The sequence below is a fragment of the Orcinus orca genome, chromosome X, assembly GCF_937001465.1.
Source record: "Orcinus orca chromosome X, mOrcOrc1.1, whole genome shotgun sequence".
Taxonomy (NCBI): domain Eukaryota; kingdom Metazoa; phylum Chordata; class Mammalia; order Artiodactyla; family Delphinidae; genus Orcinus; species Orcinus orca.
Genome location: NC_064580.1, coordinates 88,576,792 through 88,596,756, shown reverse-complemented (window position 1 = coordinate 88,596,756; position 19,965 = coordinate 88,576,792). Strand labels below are relative to the sequence as shown.

The following is a 19,965-nucleotide window of genomic DNA, read 5'->3' as shown; positions in this document are numbered from 1 at the left end:
TCTTGTGCTTTCTATGCCTTTCTGGTAGTTTCTGAAGTCAGCCTAAAGGACTGAAATCATAACTGGTGAATGGTTTACCTGTAATAGGGTCTCAGACTCACTTGTATGAGGTTTTGTTTGTTTGTTTTTCCTTTTCTCTATTTTAACTGGTAGTGCTAAATATTCTTTGTCCTCCCCCCACTTTTTCCAATTTTTTTAAATTGAAGTATAGTTGATATACAATATTATATGTTACAGATGTACAATATAGTGATTCACAATTTTAAAGATTATGCTCTGTTTATTGTTATTATAAAATATTGGCTATATTCCTCGTGTTGCACAATATATCCTTGTAGCTTATTTTATTATTTTTTTTCTTGTAGCTTATTTTATACCTAATAGTTTGTACCTCTTAATCCTCTACCCCTACATTTCCCCTCCCCTTCCCTCTCTCCACTAGTAACCACTAGTTTGTTCTGTATATCTGTGAGTCTGCTTCTTTTTTGTTATATTCACTTGTATGTGTTTTTTAAAAAGGTTCCAGTGCTTTTAAGTGAGATTCAAATTCAAAACTCAGAATTAATGGTTTACAGAGAATTAGGGGCTATACATTATCTGGAGCTTTTCATCTAACTTAAATTATAAGATTTTATAACTTGGTGTATAGCATAGTGTCCTTAGAACATAAGAAAACTTTTTCAGTTTTCATATATGTACACTGCTTTTTTCCATTTATTTATTTATGGCTGTGCTGGGTCTTTGCTGCTGCATGCGGACCTTCTTTTTAGTTACGGCGAGCAGGGACCACTCCTTGCTGCAGCGCGAAGTCCTCTCATTACGGTGGCCTCTCCTGTTGTGGAGCACAGGCTCCAGGTGCGCAGGCCTCAGTAGTTGTGGCTCGTGGGCTCTAGAGCGCAGGCTCACTTGTTGTGGCACATGGGCTTAGTTGCTCCACGGCATGTGGGATCTTCCTGGACCAGGGCTCGAACCCGCATCCTCTGCATTGGCAGGCAGATTCTTAACCACTGCACCACCAGGGAAGCCCACTTTTTTCCATTTTTGAGAAAAAATTTCCTCAGAAGTAGTGTGGGCCCTAAAACTCAAAATGCAAGCCACTACAGATATATCCCTAATAGATGGAAAATAAGATGAAAAAATAAAGATCAACTTGGAGATTATTCACTTTACAGAATGTGCATTATATATATATGTGTGTGTGTATATGTGTGTGTGTGTGTGTGTGTGTGTGTGTATGGATTCATCTTAGGATTCCTTCAAATGGCTCTTAGGGGTATTTCAAATAAGTGGTGGTTGTGAGGATTAAATGAAATAATAGACCTTATGCACTCAATGTAGAGCCTGGCACATGGAGTGCATGCAGTAAATGTTAGTGATGAATAAATCAAATTAGATTTTATGTTTTTTCATTATCATCCCTTCAGAAATGAGTCTATTCCATGAAGTTAGATGTACTTATATAGATAGCCCAGCCATAAGACTGGGGCTCCTAACTTTTCCCCGAGATAGCTCGGAGCTGTTGATGTTGGCTTTAGAGTCATAAAAAGCTGCCTGCTCTCACACGGACTGTTTAATTCCTACCATTTTATTGATCATTAAGGTGAAATACTGAAAATTAAGCTCTGTTTCCTTCAAATCATCATAGAGCATTTCTGCCAGTGGTTTTTGGGGTTGATTTTGGCCTTTGGTTGGCAGTCTTCTCTGCAGAGGTATGTAGCTTACTTGCTTTGGTAGTCACCACTGTATTGATGAGTTAATCCTTTACCGGAGAGTCTAAGAATATTAAGAAGACTAAATCATGTGTAACAGCTCTTACTTCATTTGTTATCATGTAATTAGTATTAACGTTGGAAAATCTGCACATATGGGAGGGGAGATAAGGTGACTTTATAAATAATCAAGTTATGTCAAATAAAGTGTTTTGAAGCTGTACACACATCATTCCAGTGAGGGTTATCAGCAAGATATTGTATAATTTTACCAGAAGTGGTCAGTAGAGGGGGCAAGAGGAGTTTTTGGTAACTCTGTTGGTTTTGTTTTTGTTTTCGTGAACTCAAAAACAAGAGATGAGTAGAAGCCAGGATGAACCTCCTTACGAATTTGAGAAGCAGTTTATATTGCGTCTGCCTCTGGTAAGAAACCCTTGTATCTCAGGCCAAATATCTTCAGGGCATAAGTATCAGCCCTGCTTGGATTCTGTAGCATTTCTGATTATTTAATGTAGGCTATAAAAACCAAGAACATTTGTTTCCCAGGAGTTGTGTTGTATTTAGCAGTCCTATTCTAGCGTGTACTCCTTTAAGCAGCATTTCTTTTGTCCTGCACATGCCACCTACTGTGTGGGTTGATTTCCTGGCAAACAGGTGGGACAATGATGGATTCAGTCACTTATCACAGATGCCAACAGCCTTGCTCACTGGACAGCCAAGATAAGACTCTTCTAAAAGAGAGTTCCTTTCTGTCACCTCAAAAAGGGGCAATGGAGGGGTTAGCACTGTCTCCTCAAATTCATCATCATGCAAGGCTGTTGAAGCTCATTTCAGCATTGTGTTAGGGACTCTTCCCCTATTGACACCTGTATTTAAGTATTATTTAGTCTAAGAAAGGTACATTAAGGATGGGCTTCAGAAAGGTATTTCCCTAATTAGGGTTAGTTAATATAGCCAGTAAACTGCAGCTAAGCCTTCCCGTAGCAACTACAACTTGAAGGGTAACAGTGAGAAACAGGAAGGTACAGCTAGGAGAAGGCATTATCTGTAGCTACTAAAAGACAACAATGAGATTAGAGTCAACCTCATCCTAACTTGACTTACCCAGTGCACAGTATCTCATGGTACATGGCATTGTTCCTAACGTTTTGGAAGTTTAAGGTTCTATTTAAGGGAGGACTGTCTCTGACATATCTGTTCTATTACCTGCTAAGTAGACAATTCATCCTTCTACCTCCTTTTTAGGAACATGCTTCTACTGCCAGAAAGATAATACGGTCTGGAAGTGCTGCCATGAAGGATAAACTGAAAATTGACTTATTGTGTAAGTAGTTAATATCCATTCACCATACATTGAACAGTAATTTATTAAGGGATTGCTATGTGTCAGGCACAATACTAGATACCAAGTATGTGACAAAGAATAGAATGTGGTCTCTGTCTTGATGGACTCAAAGAGAGGCTTCAGTCACTTCCATCTCTTCCTTTTAAGAGGAAAGGAAGTAGAACTTATACAACTTGAGGTAATTATCATGGTGTGTATAAGGAAGAACTTGGAGGTCAACTGTGGGATTTGCATACTGCTGATTGTCTCCTATATGAAACTTGTGATTTCTGACTGTCCAGGGGAATGACAGGTGGATGTACTATTCTTTGTTTACAAAAGTGACATATCTTTATCTTTTTTAAATAATATTTATTAGAGTTTTAAATACAGAGAAGTATATGAAGAATAAAATTTTAAATGGCCCATAATCCCACCACTCTGGTAGCCCTTACTGACACTTTTAAAAAAAAGGAATACATAGGGCTTCCCTGGTGGCGCAGTGGTTGAGAGTCCGCCTGCCGATGCAGGGGACACGGGTTCGTGCTCCGGTCCGGGAGGATCCCGCGGGCCGTGGAGTGGCTGGGCACGTGAGCCATGGCCGCTGGGCCTGTGCGTCCAGAGCCTGTGCTCCGCAACGGGAGAGGCCACAACAGTGAGAGGCCCGTGTAACGCAAAAAAAAAAAAAAAAAAGGAATACAAATGCATGGCTAGAAAATTCAAATAAAACAGAAAGGTTCAAAAGGAGAAGTGAAACTATCCTTCACAGTGCCTCAACCTCAATGCCAAGGATAACTAATATTGGCCTTTTCTCCTTGTGTTTCCTTATAGACAAAACTTTTATGCATAATACCAACATATAAATAATCTCTCTATATTTTTAAAGATAATTTACACAAAAAGGATCATGTCAAACATAGTTCTGCATCTTTCTTTTTTCACTTAATATTAGAAGATTACACTTGAATCCTTTTGTATCAAGAGACGTTCATGTTTGAGACATCTGGGCAGGATTCAGAGTTGTCAGTATATAGCTGACTCTCTCTCTCTCTCTCTCTCTCTCTCGCGATTGTGTAGAATTTTATCTAGAATTTTTATCTAGAATTTTTATCTAGAATTTTAACTAGAGATTATAACTTGAGACTTATTAGTACTATTCTAGAATCAACCCTCCCCTTACCCAACCCTTTGAAAACACCCATGTACAATGACATGATCGAATGCTCCTAATGGTATCCAAACGAATGGGTTTAAATGAATGGAGTTGGCCTTTCAAGATGAGAATGAAACAGTTACCACTTCATTCACTTTAGTTCACAACCATGACCAAGAAACTCAGCTACTTTTGATGGAATGACATAAACTAGAAAAAAAGAGCTCCATATACTCTGCCTTCTTTGCTGTGGGAAGTTACTAATTGCGTACACAATTCTGGCATTGTGAGAAATAGTAAGTTTCAATGAAAGACTCCTCTGTCCCCCATAAGTCTTCATTATTCAAACCCCAGGAGTCTTGAGAGTACATTGGGAAGATGTCAGCTTTAATCTTTTCTACTTCTGTTCAGCTGATGGACGTCATGCAGTTGTTGGGGTTGAAGATGTCTCACTATCTGCTAAGCTGGTTGATTTGCCTTGTGTTGTTGAAAGCCTGAAAACTCTGGATAAAACAACTTTTTATAAAACGGCAGATATTTCCCAGGTATGGACAAGTTTTCTTAATCTACTCGCCCACACATCCTTCAAGGATTTACTTTCTCCCTCCTTTTCTTTCTTTCAATTCTCTTTTCACCTGCTTGTCATTTCTAATTTCCAGCTCAATTGCACGGGGAATACAATGTCATGTTCTGGTTTGGTGTTTGATCCATCACTTTTCACTACTTTATCCAAATAGCTTTTAGAGCCTCCTGTTTGCCATTTATAGTGCCTTTCATTATTTGAAAAATATGAGCATCTGGGATCTTCGTCTGAAATTCCTGTTAAAGCAGTGTGCTGTTAACTCTGGAGGTTTACATTGGTTCTTATTCATCATCTCTACTGTTGATTTTTTGTTTCCTTTATAAATCAAAATGCTAAGATATATCTTGTTTTCAACACATTCCTTCCGCAGTGGTAAGCACTGGAGCTAAAAAAGACAACAACAAACTCAGAGTCCATATGCTGTGCTGCCGAGATAGAGAGAGAATGCATACGAGTGTATGTAATACTTGGTTTTCTGGAAATGCCAAGTAGCATTCTCCTTACTTTTGTGCTCCAGGATTTCTGGTGGTAAGAATGATCATTATCCATTACTAACCCAAGATTTGTGGCCACAGTCAACTTCTTTGTCTTTGTTAAATGCAGATGCTTGTGTGCACTGCTGATGGTGGTGTCCACTCTCATCCTGAAGAACCGGTTACCTCTACTGATCTTAAAGCAATCAGGAAAAGTAAAAAGGAGAGACAGAAAAAACATATCTGGAAGCATGGCAGTAAGTCATCAGTCCCTTGCTCATTCTGGCTAACTACATTTATCTGCTGGATCCTAATTACTTGTGAGCCAGGGATCTGTAACCACACTTAGGTATTTGGTTCAGTAGGCATCCAGACACTCTTAAAGGAACGAGTCGTGTCATGAGCCAGTGGCTTAGAGCATAACCTTATCAAATTCAGACAGATATGTGACTACCATCAGTCATATATACATTTCACCATGTTGAATTTATTTTAGTTACTCCACCACTTAGGAATGTCAAAAAGAGAAGCTTCTGCAAAACAACAAAAGAGGTTAGTGCCATGCTATTTCTGTGTCTACTGGTTGGATTGGAAGAGGATTATGAATGGGGGGGAAGGGAGACAGTCAGTTGGGTATTCATTTTTTCAGTCATTTATATGTCCAATAAACATTTGCTGAGTATGAGCAACATGCCAGGCACTGTGTGCTAACAATTGGAAATATGTAAAGAACAAAAACAGACTTGACCCTTGAAGTTATAGGGTAGTCACTTAGGGATCTAGATGTGTCATGAACTTGAAACTCCTGCTAATGCTTTTAAAAGTTTCCAACTGCAAAATCTTGTTTTAAAGTGAACACATCCAGAACCTGAGAATTGGGAATTGTGGTTGTATTTCTAACCTTAACTCAGACTTGTAGAACCCTGGGCAAACTACAGGAGTACTATACCTTGGCTTCTTTTTTAATTAAATTTTTTATTTTGAAATAATTGTAGATTTACATGCAGTTGTAAGCAATAGAAAAGAGATACTGTGTACCCTTTACCCAGTTCTTCCCATTGTAACATTTGCAAAACTATAGTACAGTATCACAAATAGGAAATTGACATTATTACTATTCACTAATCTTATTCAAATTGCTCCAGTTTTGCTTTCTCCTGTGTATGTGTGTGCATGTGTTTAGTTCTATGCAATTTTATCCCATGTGTATGTTGTTGTATCCACCCACGCAGTCAAGATACTGAACAGTATTGTCACCACCAGGATCCCTCATCTTGCCCTTTTAAAGCCACACCCATCTCCTCCTCACCCCAAACCACCAGGTTCTAACCCCTGCTAATCACTAATATGTTCTCCATCTCTATAATTTTGTCATTTCGAGAATGTCATATAAGTGGAATCATACAAAGTATAACAGTTGAGACTGGCTTTTTTTTTTCACTCAGATTAATTCCCTTAAGGTCCATGTGGATTGTTGCATGTATCAATAGTTCATTCCTTTTTATTGCTGAGTGGTATGCCGTGTTATGAATGTACCACAGTTTGCTTAATTGTTCACTCATAGAAGTACATCTTGGCTGTTTCCATTTTTTGACTATTATAAATAAAGCTGCCAGCAGGTTTTTGTGTGAACATAAGTATTCATTTCTTTGGCATAAATGCCCAGGAGTGCAATTACTGGGTATGTTGCATGTTTAGTTTTATAAGAAACTACCCATAGTGTTTTCCAAGTGGCTGCACCATTTTACATTTGCCCCAGAAATGTATGTGTGATCCAATTTCTTTACATTTTCACCAGCATTAGGTGTTGTCACTATTTTTTATTTTAGCCATTCTTATAGATGTGTAGTGATCTCACTGTGGTATTAATTTGCATTTCCCTGATGGCTAAAGATGTTGAGCATCTTCTCATGTGCTTGTTTGCTATCTATATGTCCAGTTCAGTGAAGTGTCTGTTCATGCCTTTTGCCCATTTTCTAAATGGATTGCTTTTATTGTTGAGTTTTGAGAGTTCTTTTTTATATTCCAAATACTAGTTTTCAGATACGTGGTTTGCAAATATTTTCTCCCAGTCTGTAACTTGTCTTTTTATGTTCTTCACTGGGTCTTTCAAAGAGCAAAAGGTTTTTTGTTTGATGAAGTCCAATTTATTGATTTCTCCTTTTAAGGATCATGTTTTTCATGTCAAGTATAAGAACTGTTTGCCTAGCCCAGATTCTGAAGATTTCTCCTATCTTTTTTAAGTTTTATATTTAATTTAAGTCTGCAATCCATTTTTGAGTTAATTTTTGTAAAAGGTTTGAGGGTTAGTTCAAGGTTGTTCTTTTTTTTCCCCCTTTGCATGTCCAATTGTTCCAGCACCATTTGTTAAAAAGGCTACCCTTTGTCCATTGTATTGCTTCTGCACCTTTGTAAAAACTAAGTTGGGCATATTTGTGTGAGATTTTTTTCTGGGTTCCATTAATCTGTGTTGATCACCGATTCCACAGTGTAGCTTTGTAATAAGCCTTGAAATCAGGAAGACTGATCTCACTTTTCTTTATTCAAGATTGTTGTAGCCATTCTAGAGTCTGTAATTTCCATATACATTTTAGAGTAAGCTTGTCTATGTCTATAGAAAACCTTGTTGGAATTTTGATAGGAATTGCATTAAACCTATAGATCAATAGCTTTACTATGTTTAATCTATGAACATGGTTGTTCTGGTTTTATACTGTCAGTCAACAGCATTCATTGAGTGCCTACTAAATATAAAACTACATTAAGGGCTTCCCTGGTGGTGTAGTGGTTGAGAGTCCGCCTGCCGATGCAGGGGACACGGGTTCGTGCCCTGGTCCGGGAAGATCCCACATGCCGCGGAGCGGCTGGGCCTGTGAGCCATGGCCGCTGAGCCTGCGCGTCCGGAGCCTGTGCTCCGCAACGGGAGAGGCCACAACAGTGAGAGGCCCGCGTACCGCAAAGAAAAAAAAAAAACTACATTAAGAATGGTTCTAGAACTCTTTAAGCTTTAGTAAAGTACAACAATTATAATATAACTTCATTGTTCATTGTGTTTTATTTCATAGGTCACTGATATCAAACAAACTGAAGAAGTCAGCTTTCCTGAGGTAGACAAATCGTAATATAACTTTATTGTTAACCTATGCTGTGTTTTATTTCACAGCTCTTTAATTTCAAACAAATAAAAAAATCATAAAGATTGCTTTCAAGCCTTCCTTCTCACCTGTAACCCCCACTCCCATACACGTACACTGAATTTGATTCACTGAAAAATGAATTCATTGTTCAATGTCTGACAACTCCAAGAGCAAAAGATACAATTTGATCAGTGACCCTGTGTATTTTAATCTGCTTCTTTTCTGTGATATTTATTTTTAAAAACCATTTCTTGGAAGCCAGGGTTCACTCTTACCAGCAGTTGTTTGTAATTAGTTATTCCCCCTCAAAGTTCTAATCTCTATTTGTGGCATGATGAATTGGTTGCTGTGGAGATAATTGTCTAAAACTGGATTTAAGGGAGAATATGTGGCTAAGACCCAGTTTTTATAGGAAACTCTCTAATAATAAAGATGTGGAGAAGTGGAATCTGGGATTTTGGATCTTTAAACCAAATTACTTCCAAGTAACAAAAAAATTATAGTTCTTTGCCAGTGTGGGTCAGCACAAATAATTAACAACTGAGGCTTAAGGGTCATGCCTCTGAGGAGGTCTTTAATATAGAGTTGCAGATTGAAAAGATTAAATGTCTCAAGTAATTTGATTGGGAAAAAATAAGCTTACTGTACAAAAATATAGACCCTGATCAAAGTTTCCTTCATAAATAGCATTGTTTAAAGTAGAAATTTGATTGGATGTATCTTAAAGAGGCCTAATTATTTGAATTCATTTGTATGTAGGAAGAGGACATTTCTGCAGAACACAGGGTGTTAAGTGATGGTACTGGTATTCCTTCTTCTCCAACTTTGGTTCAGCATGTTGAACCTCCTGATGTGGAAAAGGAAGTGAAAAGACTACTGCACTCAGATGCTGAAGCTATCAGTGTCCGTATCCTTTTATACTAAATATTTTCTGTGTAGTCTGGTCCACCCAGAATGCACTTGGTGACAAGCTCTCATTTCTGATATTGTGTGCTGATGTTAATGTACAGAACTTATGATTTTTGGAAATGTTACTTTCTAGCTAGGAACAGTACATTCATGTAATAGAAATTATTTACTTGCGTAATTCAGTATAAGGCACTTTTCTATACTAGGAATCCAGATACAAATGGCCTGAAGTTGGACTAAATTAAATAGCACTTTCAGCCAGAGAGCCTCTTCCCTTTCAAGTTTGCCTTCTGCTTTCTTTCTGCTTTTTCCTTGACTGCCTCTCCTTTCAGGATGGGAGGTCATTGCCGAAGGTGAAACCAAGGAAATAGAAAGTCAAGGCTTCATTCCAGGCTTTGAGATAGCCTCAGAAATGAGTGGCTGTAAGCAGCGTCATACCTTACCAGGTGCATTAATAAAGGCAAAGCAGGAGCTTCAGAGAGGGCAGGTGTTGACTGTGTGTAGGACCATTCTCTGTAAACTCAGGCCAATCACAGAAAAAGGGTGCCTTTGCCCTTCTCTCCTCATATTGGTCCCACAAGTTTAGGGGTTTTAGATTGGGGTTCTAATATCCCATCCATCTCTGCTATTCTAAATTCCTGTGGGCCCTTGGATTCTCTGAATATTTTGATCATTGAGTACATGAATGAATGTTACAGTGTTTTGCCTTTCCTGTCCTTGTTTTATAAAGGGAATAATCTTCCTGTGAGAAAAATTATTTTTAAAATTCATTGGTTGCCCAGTAAACTTGAGGGGGAGTATAATTGCAGCTGGAGTGGGAATTATTTGAAAAGCTTCAGATGGTTTCACCTTCCTTTTGCTTAAAACCCATAGAATATGGTGTGTTTCGGGAGATGGTCAATGACTCTAGCAGTAACAGTGAAGTTGAGGATGATAAGGAGGAAGATGAAGAGGGAGAGGAGGACTATGATGATGCGGATAAAGACAAGGAAGAGGAAGAAGATTATTATGAAATGTATATGGAAAGGGAGCTACAGGACAAGTTCACTGAATCTGGCCAGTATGAGGCAAAGGAGGGAACCAGCTCAATGGGTAAGTTAGGGAAAAACAAAGGGGTGGGACAGAGTGCGTGGCAGTACTAAAGACTGACTTTAAACACGTGTTAGTTGCAAAGTTAAGTTTGAGAAATTATTGCTCAGATGTGTAGTGGAGTTTTAGTTGATTTGGATCTTGGTCCACTAGTTTAGGCCATGTTTAGATACATGAAGTTTTTGTCTATCTCTGTTAGTCATGAAAATTCAGAAGCAGACTCATTACGTGGAGAAAAAACTCCAAGAGATTCAGTGCAAAGCACAAAGACAGAAGAAGCTCATTATGAAAGTGGAAAACCTAATGCTCAAGGTAAATTCTTGTTGGCTGGTATAAATATATCCTGATATCTTACTTTCAAAATCCCATCTTTGTGTTTCCACTCATGTCATCTCTGTGCAGCATTCTGGCTCATTCATGAACCTGAACAACCTCTTAGATACCCCTAATAAAAGATAGCCCTATTTCCTTTTACCTGAGTATTTTTGATCATCTTATATAAGCATTTTTGGGAGGGGACCAGGAGACTTGAGATAATAATTGCCAATATTGAACATTTAACTATGTGAAAGGCATGTACAGAGCTAAGCATTTTACGTGTATTATCTCATTTCATCCTGACATCCCTGAAATATAGGTGCTGTCACTATTCCCGTTTTATAGATAAGAAATTGAAATTCAAAGAGATTAAGTAACTTGCCAAGGACCACAGTAAGTGGTAGGGCATAGATTGAACCCTGTTGCTCTGTACCAAAACATATTCATTACAATGAAAGAGAAACTAAATTAATTTAAAATTTTTATGATGCCTGCTTGAACAAAAATTAATATCATGCTTTATTTTTATTAATATGCATTAATACATATTTTATTAATACACATATCAGCAAAAGGAAAATGTATGTTTAGGCCATGTTTGCTTCTCTTTTTATAGTGAGGGAAATTCTGAAGCATCTGGAGAATTCCTTGCCAGATTTGTTTTTCTATAGAGCTGTTGTCATCAAAGGGGAGCAACTTGACACAGAACTATACTTATTTAGAGTGTTGTCCTTCAGAATAACCAAGTTAGATAATAGATGTGGACATACTTTGAAAGATACAGATATATGGTATTATGATTGTTGTCGTGTGCAGTAGTAGTTAAGAATGGTAATATTCTGCCCTAGTGCAGGGGAATGAAGGAGTCAGCACCAGATTCCAAGCCAGCTCTTTAAGTAGGTCACCACAGTCAAAGGATTTGTGCTAAACTAGAAAAAGGTAACATGAAGGCATTCTAACTCTTTGTTTTAGGGCAAGAAAAAAAGTGCCATGTAGGGTGTATAAAATCAAATCGAATGGCCCTGCAGTTGGAGAGTGTAGTTTTTATACTCTAAATCCTTTTTAAAATGTGTTTTTATTGAAGTAGAGTTGATATACAATGTTGTGCCAATTTCTGCTGTACAAAGTGACTCAGTTATACACATAGAGACATTCTTTTTCCAAATCCTATTTTAAAAGTACTCTTTTGTTACGACTGACAGTTTTCTTACTTATCAAATTATTTGCCAAACTCTTTGTCTCTCTTGGTTCTCTTTTCCTTTGAGACTCAGCATTCATCTTTTATATAATTCGTTTTCCAGAGTCATTTACAGTCTGTGCTGGAGCAGCTTAAGCTACAGGAAAAACAAAAAAATGAGCAGGTGAGAAGTGTGTTTTCACATCAACCAGAAAATATTTGATGCAAAGAACCCCACCCCCCATCTCATTTCTGGCTGTTCTTTCACAGGAACAGTAGTGGCCAAATCTTCTAAATGAGGGTAGCAGGTTGGAACAAAGTCTTTGTGAAAATTTGTTCATTCAGCAGATATTGAATGTCTATTAAGTGGAAAGCACTGGATGTACACACAGTGTTGAATAAGACACATACAATACTTTTCCTCATGGAGCTAACAGTCTAGCAGGGAAGATCAACAGCAAACAAATTATCATACAAATATAAAGGTGCAAATCATAAAGAAGGGCTGTGAAGGAGAAAGAGTCAGTGGTGCTATCTGAATAGAGTCCTGAATTAAATTGGGGAGATCATAATCAGCCTTTCTGAGGAAGTGATACTTAAGAGACCTGAAGGAAAAGTCCAGGCAAAAAGTGTATGAAGAGCTTCTTGGGTGGAGTGTATGCCAGGTCCCACATTGGAAAAGAGCTTGGCCTCTTTGAGGACCTCTGCAGTATTTAAAGCGAGGAAGAGAGTGACTTAAGGTAAGGTTGGAGAAGTAGGCAGAGGCCATATTGTATGGTCCCTTGCAGTCCATGATAAGGAGGATGGGTTTTAGTCTTAAGTGCAATGGGGAGCCCTTGGAGAGTTTTAAGCAGGAGAGTCACATTTAATTTAGAAGTTGTAAAGATCACTTTGATTATTATCTGGAGAATGGATTGTGGGAGGGCAGGACTAGAAGCAGGGAGGCCAGTTAGGAGGCTGTGGGGTCGTCTAATAAAAGGTGATGGTAACTTGAAATAAGGAGGTGGCAATGGAGATGGAAAGAATAAATATTTTTTCTTTTTTTATTGAAATGTCGTTAATTTACAGTGTTGTGTTAGTTTCAGGTGTACAGCAAAGTGGTTCAGTTATATATATATGTATGTATGTGTGTGTGTGTGTGTGTGTGTGTGTGTGTATTCTTTTTCAGATTCTTTTCCATTATAGGTTACTACAAGATATTGAGTATACTTCCCTGTGCTATACAGTTGGTCCATGTTGTTTATTTTTTATCTATTTTATATATAGTAGTGTGTATATGTTAATCCCAAACTCCTAATTTATCTCCCTTCCCCCCTCCTGCTATCCCCTTTGGTAACTATAAGTTTGTTTTCTATGTCTGTGAGTCTATTTCTGTTTTGTAAATAAGTTCATTTGTATCATTTTTTTAGATTCCATATGTAAGTGATATCATGATATTTGTTTTTCTCTGACTTACTGCACTTAATATGATAATCTCTAGGTCCATCCATGTTGGTGCAAATGGCATTATTTCATTTGGAAAGAATATATATATATATTTAACGGCAATAAAAATGTGTTATAACAGCTTTATTGGGATATAATTCATATACCATACAATTCATCCATTTAAATTGTACAATTCAATGGCTTTTAGTATATTCACAGAATTGTGCAACCATCACCACAATCAATTTTACATTTTTATCACCCAAAAAAGAAACTTGTACCCATTAGCAGTCATTTCCCGTTTCTTCTGACCCTCTCACTCACCACGACCCCCCCACCCAGTTCTAGGCAACCACTAATCTACTTTCTACTAGCCTATTTTGCCTATTCTGGTTATTTCATATAAAAAGGAAACATATGTCCATGCCTCTCTCTCGCTTTGTCACAGCTCACCCTTCCCCCTCCCCATATCCTCAAGTCCGTTCTCTAGTAGGTCTGTGGCTTTATTCCTGTCTTACCCCTAGGTTCTTCATGACATTTTTTTTTCTTAAATTCCATATATATGTGTTAGCATACAGTATTTGTCTTTCTCTTTCTGACTTACTTCACTCTGTATGACAGACTCTAGGTCTATCCACCTCATTACAAATAGCTCAATTTCATTTCTTTTTATGGCTGAGTAATATTCCATTGTATATATGTGCCACATCTTCTTTATCCATTCATCTGAAGATGGGCACTTAGGTTGTTTCCATCTCCGGGCTATTGTAAATAGAGCTGCAATGAACAATTTGGTACATGACTCTTTTTTTTTTTTAACATCCTTATTGGGGTATAATTGCTTTACAATGGTGTGTAAGTTTCTGCTTTATAACAAAGTGAATCAGTTATACATATACATATGTTCCCATATCTCTTCCCTCTTGCGTCTCCCTCCCTCCCACCCTCCCTATCCCACCCCTCCAGGCGGTCACAAAGCACTGAGCTGATCTCCCTGTGCTATGCAGCTGCTTCCCACTAGCTATCTACCTTATGTTTGTTAATGTATATATGTCCAGGCCCCTCTCTCGCTTTGTCACAGCTCACCCTTCCCCCTCCCCATATCCTTAAGTCTGTTCTCCAGTAGGTCTGTGTCTTTATTCCTGTCTTACCCCTAGGTTCTTCATGACATTTTTTCCCCTAAATTCCATATATATGTGTTAGCATATGGTATTTGTCTTTCTCTTTCTGACTTACTTCACTCTGTATGACAGACTCTAGGTCTATCCACCTCATTACAAATAGCTCCATTTCGTTTCTTTTTATGGCTGAGTAATATTCCATTGTATATATGTGCCACATCTTCTTTATCCATTCATCCGAAGATGGGCACTTAGGTTGTTTCCATCTCTGGGCTATTGTAAATGGAGCTGCAATGAACATTGTGGTACATGACTCTTTTTGAATTATGTTTTTCTCAGGGTATATGCCCAGTAGTGGGATTGCTGGGTCATATGGTAGTTCTATATATACACTACCAAACGTAAGGTAGATAGCTAGTGGGAAGCAGCCGCATAGCACAGGGAGATCAGCTCGGTGCTTTGTGACCGCCTGGAGGGGTGGGATAGGGAGGGTGGGAGGGAGGGAGACTCAAGAGGGAAGAGATATGGGAACATACGTATATGTATAACTGATTCACTTTGTTATAAAGCAGAAACTAACACACCATTGTAAAGCAATTATACCCCAATAAAGATGTAAAAAAAAAAAGAAAAGAAATACAGTGATGCTGAAGAAATTTTAAAAAAAAGGAAACATACACTACAAGGTCTGTTGTGTCTGGCTTCTTTCACTTGGCATAATGTTTTCAAGGTTAACCCATGTTGTGGAATGTATCAGTATTTTATTCCACTTTATGGCTGAATAATATTCCATTGTACAGATATACAACATTTTGTTTATCCATTCATCCATCAGTCGACATTTGGGTTGTTTCCACTTTTTGGTTACCATGAATAATGCTGTTGTGAACATTTATATATGAGAGAATGTATTTTAAAGGTAGAATTGATGGGAATTGGGCCAATTACTGAGTGTTGAAGGAGAAAAGAGCATTAAGGATGTATGCCAGATTTCTAACTTGAAAGACTATCATTTAAAGCCACAAGAGAGTGAGCAGAGTGAAAAGAAAAGAGGGCAGTGTGGGATAAGTGAGGGTCAAGTAGCTGTATAGAAATGTATGCTGGTTCCAGCCCTATACTGTTGAGGGTAGAGTAACAGTTTTAAAGAGACTGGAGGTCGTATTATGAGGATGGACTTAGCATGGAGCTTTTTTGGGGGGGGCCCACGCCGCGCATCTTGCAGGAACCCGCACCTTCAGCAGTGAAAGTGTGGAGTCCTAACCACGGGACCGCCAGGGAATTCCCGAGCATAGAGCTCTTAAGGTAGTGATGCCATCCCCCATGCTCATCCCCATACAAACAAGGCCAGGAGAATTCTTATGTTCTGTATATTCCCTTCCCCTCAGCACATCACTCATCCAAGTACTGCTTATAAACAGCCATGTGAACAGTTAATGCCAGGATTGCTTTAGCACCCACTAAACATCTTTGTTTTCCTACATGTAAGTAGTTAGTATTGGGGAGTGCTATTTTCAACATAGAACTACAGTTGTAAACTTCATTCACTCAGAACCCTTTATGTTAGCTCATTTATTCAACATAGATTTATTGGGCACCTACTTAAAGCTAGGTTCCACAGGGAACTACAAAATGCTTATGACATAGTCTCTGCCTCCAGTTGGGGAGAAATACATGAGAGGGATAGGAATTTAAAGGAATGAGAGCTCACTTTTGTCCATGGAGATTAGGGGAAGCTTCATGGAGAGATGGTGTTTGGGGCCTTAAGAGGTGGGTAAGGTTCTAATAAAGAGATAGAGAAATGAAGGCATTCTGTATAGAAAGTAGCATTCACAATGGCTCAGAGGTGGTGATGCCAGGCTTAAGAGTTTAGATTTTTGGTGTAGGTCATAATAAGCCCTAAAAGCTTTTTCACCTGGGGAGTAACTCAGGAAATTTTCTCTGCTAGCAGTATATAGGAGAAATTGGAGGGGGGAAAGACTAGAGGAAGATGCAAGTGATAGAAGGAATCAGAACTTAAAAATTGATTGGATTTCCAGGACAAAAAGGGAACAAGGAGCCTGGGTGACTGGAAAATGGTGAGCCACTAACAGGAATGAAGACAACTTGAAGAGGATTCTTGGGGGGTGGAGGATGGAGAAGATGATGAGTTGAGTTGGAAGCACTTTTTAAAATGGGAGATTGGAGAGTGCCTCATGCATAGAAATGATCATTGAAGCTGTGGGGATAGATGAGTTAGCCAGGTTGACTGTTCAGCAAGAAGTCTGAACCTAAGGAAAAACCTCCCTTTAGGAGGTGGTGGGAGGAGAAAGTGCCAATAAAGGAGAAAGAACTGGAGAAGTCAGTGGTGGTAATCATGGTCAGCATCTGAGTGAAAAGATGCTCTCAATTACTACAGCTAGCAATTATAGCAGTTTGGTAGCTCATGTCCAGCACAGGATCATTTTGTAATGCTCCATTCCTGTCATTCCACAAAATGAAAATCCACACTGATATGGGGTGAGCTAAATTGAATAATACTCAAAAACAATCTTTGTCTCAAAGACAGTATACCTGAGTGTTATTGGTCACTTTGCCATTTCAAGTAAATAAAAAAAATAAATCTTACATCACAAAATGTTCAGGGCTTCTGACTTAAAAAGCATCAGGGTAAGTAGAACGTCATCAGACTTGTTATTGGTTAGGACTCTGAGCCAGTTTTCAAGGGTCTCATAACATGGCAGGAAGCAGCAGCCACGACTCGGTTTAAGACACGGTGCGTTCAGTGGGGCAATCGGCTATCACAACTGCCTTATCTTCTGAGTCTTAGACTATGGCTACAGTGATCCCATCTCCTTTGCCCCTACAGTGAGCTGTGACCTCTGTACACTCTTCCCAGAAGTACAAATTCTTAACAGCAAGCATATTTAATTTCTTTAGTATATTCAATTTTGAAGCTTCCTTTTATAAGTTTGGCATGATAAAGGACAGCATCATTGTTTGTGTTCTTGACTGTGGCACTGTTCTTTGGAATATTGTAAGACTAAGATAACCTTATAAATGCCAAATTACAGTCTTCCTTTTTGGTTTATATAAGTAAATTCTAGATCAAGTAATGGAACTTAAGATTTCAGATGAATTTTTCATGTTTTTCTGCCTCTCCCTACAGCTCATTTATCTACGGAAAAGACTGAACTATTTTCTGAAGAAGTGAGGAGAGCCTTCAGCCTGGCACACAAACCTTGGCTTCACCATCCAGACTGAAGACCTAGATGAAATTGTACCTGTTTCTTCTCCTTTCTTTGCCTTATGTTGCATCATTTGTATTTGTTTCTCTGAACGTTTTTTTTTTTTTTGCTAGTTATATTCAAAGTTTGTAGCCATGTAGAAAGGGACAAAGTATTAAAAAGTAGTAGACCTGAAGACCCAACTTAACTATGGGACTTTGCTTCTCTTTATCAATTTGAGAATTAACTTAAATTGTTTCTCTTTTATGGTGTCTCAGATGATTCAGCCATGCTTGCCAAAGGCAAACAGTCTAACCTGAAGGCTATACAGCTGGTTTGCATAGATTTTTAGCTTTTTCTTCTTCTGTTTGTTCCAAATATTTCCTAAAACATAGAGTCAAACCATTTCTACCATGGGCTAGCACCTGCCACAGTGAATAAGTGCCTATCTGGCAGCAGTTGATACTAGGTTGTATCCTGTCTCTGTTCAGGCATTAATGGCTGCTTTCCGGCTCAGGGATGATTTCTTGCTGCTGCTATCTTTGTTCTGTTGTTAATGGTTTTAGGATTGTGTCTGGTTGTTATTTGGCAGCTATGGGACTAGTTAGAACAGAGATGATATTCTGAGCTGTTATCCTTATTCTGAGCCTCTTCTTCCTAACCCCCATCGGAAAAGGTTAGGAAAAAAAACAGATACCTGTGGGAGCTCCCTGGTTGCCTAGTGGTTAGGATTCCAGGCTTTCACTGCCATGGCCTGGGTTCAGCCCCTTGTCTGGGAACTCCCATAAGCCTCGTGGCCAAAAAAAAAAAAAAAACCGAACAAAAAACAGATACTTGTATTGCCTGTGAAAACTTCCTTAAAAACCCTGGGCCAGTTTGGTGATTTTCAGCTATGTTAAGATTTTATAGTCTGTATTCCTTAAGCAATAAATAAATTCCTTAAGTGGATTACTGTCACTTTATTAAACAGCTCCCATGATAAGTACATTCATATCCAAAAGGAAACTGGTGAGACAAGCAATAAATTCTGCAGTTAGGAAATTAAAGAAGATGCTGTCAGCACTGGGACATCCTTCTAAAGAGCTCTTAGGATAACTCCTAATGAACTAAGCAGATCATCTCATATTCACCATAAATCATTGGGATTTTGAGAGAAGGTACAGAGAAGTAACAAAAATGGCAGCTCCAATATTTGCACTGAATTATGTTGTAGTGGAAGGAACACAAGGTTGGAATCCTGGCTCTGCTGCCTACCTTGGGCAAGTCCCTACACCTCTTAGAGCCTCTGTGTCCTTATCTGGAAATCAAGGGTGATAATGCTTGTCACCAAGAGACATCTGAAGGTTTTCTGGAAGTAGCCCAGCTAGACCCAGGTCTGGTCCCAATTGATGAAGTCGGTGCCACTCTAGGAAATGAACCCCCAAGATTTCTCTGCCACTTTTAGTTCTCTCATTCCAAGTTGAAGGTAATAAGCCAAGGGCAGAGAAGGGGAAGTCAGTATGCATGGGCAGGGCCTATGGAGAAGGGATGAATGCAGAAGGAATGCTGGGGACAAATGCAGGGAAGAAGTGGGTCTAAGGGCGAGAGACATGGACAAACAAAATGAAGCCAAGATTAGGAGAAAAGTTAGAGGATAGCTTGAAAACCAAGATGGTTTTTTGAAGTTTTTTTTTTTCAGAAACCCAAAATTTAAAAGATGAGAAGAAAGAATAGGGAAAAGGACTTGTCAGAGGCAGAAGGTGGGGGAAGAGGCAGGGTTTGAAAAGAAGATAGACCTTTCCAGATGAAGGATGGCATAGGACTGGGGCAAAAACATAAAAAGTACCCTGGGGATGTGGCTGGAGAGACTGAGGCCGGAGAGAGTGGCACATAGACCACAGGTGGCATCCAGGGGTGAGAGAAGTAGAAGAGCCCTAGTCCAGCCTCTGTCCAATACTGTAGCCCAAGAGCAGCCAGAGCTCTGCTGAGAGGCAGTGGGGAAGGGAAGACAACGGGAAGGAGCAAATTCGTGTATCTGTGGTGCCCTTCTGTTCCCTCTACTACCACGTCTTGTAACCCTGGGTAACTGCTTCACCACTGCCCTCCAGTCACCCAAGGCTTGTTGCCGCCCTGACTCCCTCCCTCCCCCAACACACACACGTAATATATCATGAAGGTTTCCTTTTCTACAGCTCAGTGATTGTGACTTTGGCATGTTACAGAACTGCACTGTCCAATATGGTATCCACTAGCCATGTGTGGCTTTTGAGCACTTGACATATGGCTAGGCCAGCCTAGGCCAAATTGAGGTGTGTCTTTCCACATAGGCAAGGCTCAACTGCAGGTGGCCCCAGGCCTTGGC

At 39.1% G+C, this 19,965-nt stretch overlaps 1 protein-coding gene across 1 annotated transcript; it reads left to right on the top strand.

Moving 5' to 3' along the window:
• The first annotated feature begins 1,725 nt into the window (after positions 1-1,725).
• Positions 1,726-18,612, top strand: TAF7L (TATA-box binding protein associated factor 7 like). The gene is made up of 12 exons (XM_033412446.2): positions 1,726-2,132; positions 2,955-3,033; positions 4,598-4,731; positions 5,373-5,499; positions 5,739-5,794; positions 8,308-8,349; positions 9,139-9,286; positions 9,621-9,734; positions 10,162-10,380; positions 10,577-10,689; positions 11,997-12,056; positions 17,567-18,612. The coding sequence occupies exons 1-12, from the start codon at positions 2,067-2,069 to the stop codon at positions 17,609-17,611; spliced, it is 1,203 nt and encodes a 400-aa protein (XP_033268337.1). The 5' UTR covers positions 1,726-2,066; the 3' UTR covers positions 17,612-18,612.
• Positions 18,613-19,965: the final 1,353 nt, after the last annotated feature.

Coding starts and splice junctions, on each gene's coding strand:
- TAF7L (XM_033412446.2), top strand. CDS start 2,067: ATGAGTAGAAGCCAGGATGAACCTCCTTACGAATTTGAGAAGCAGTTT. Junction 9,735..10,161: donor GCAGCGTCATACCTTACCAG/GTGCATTAATAA, acceptor TAAAACCCATAG/AATATGGTGTGTTTCGGGAG. Junction 12,057..17,566: donor AAAAACAAAAAAATGAGCAG/GTGAGAAGTGTG, acceptor CTCTCCCTACAG/CTCATTTATCTACGGAAAAG.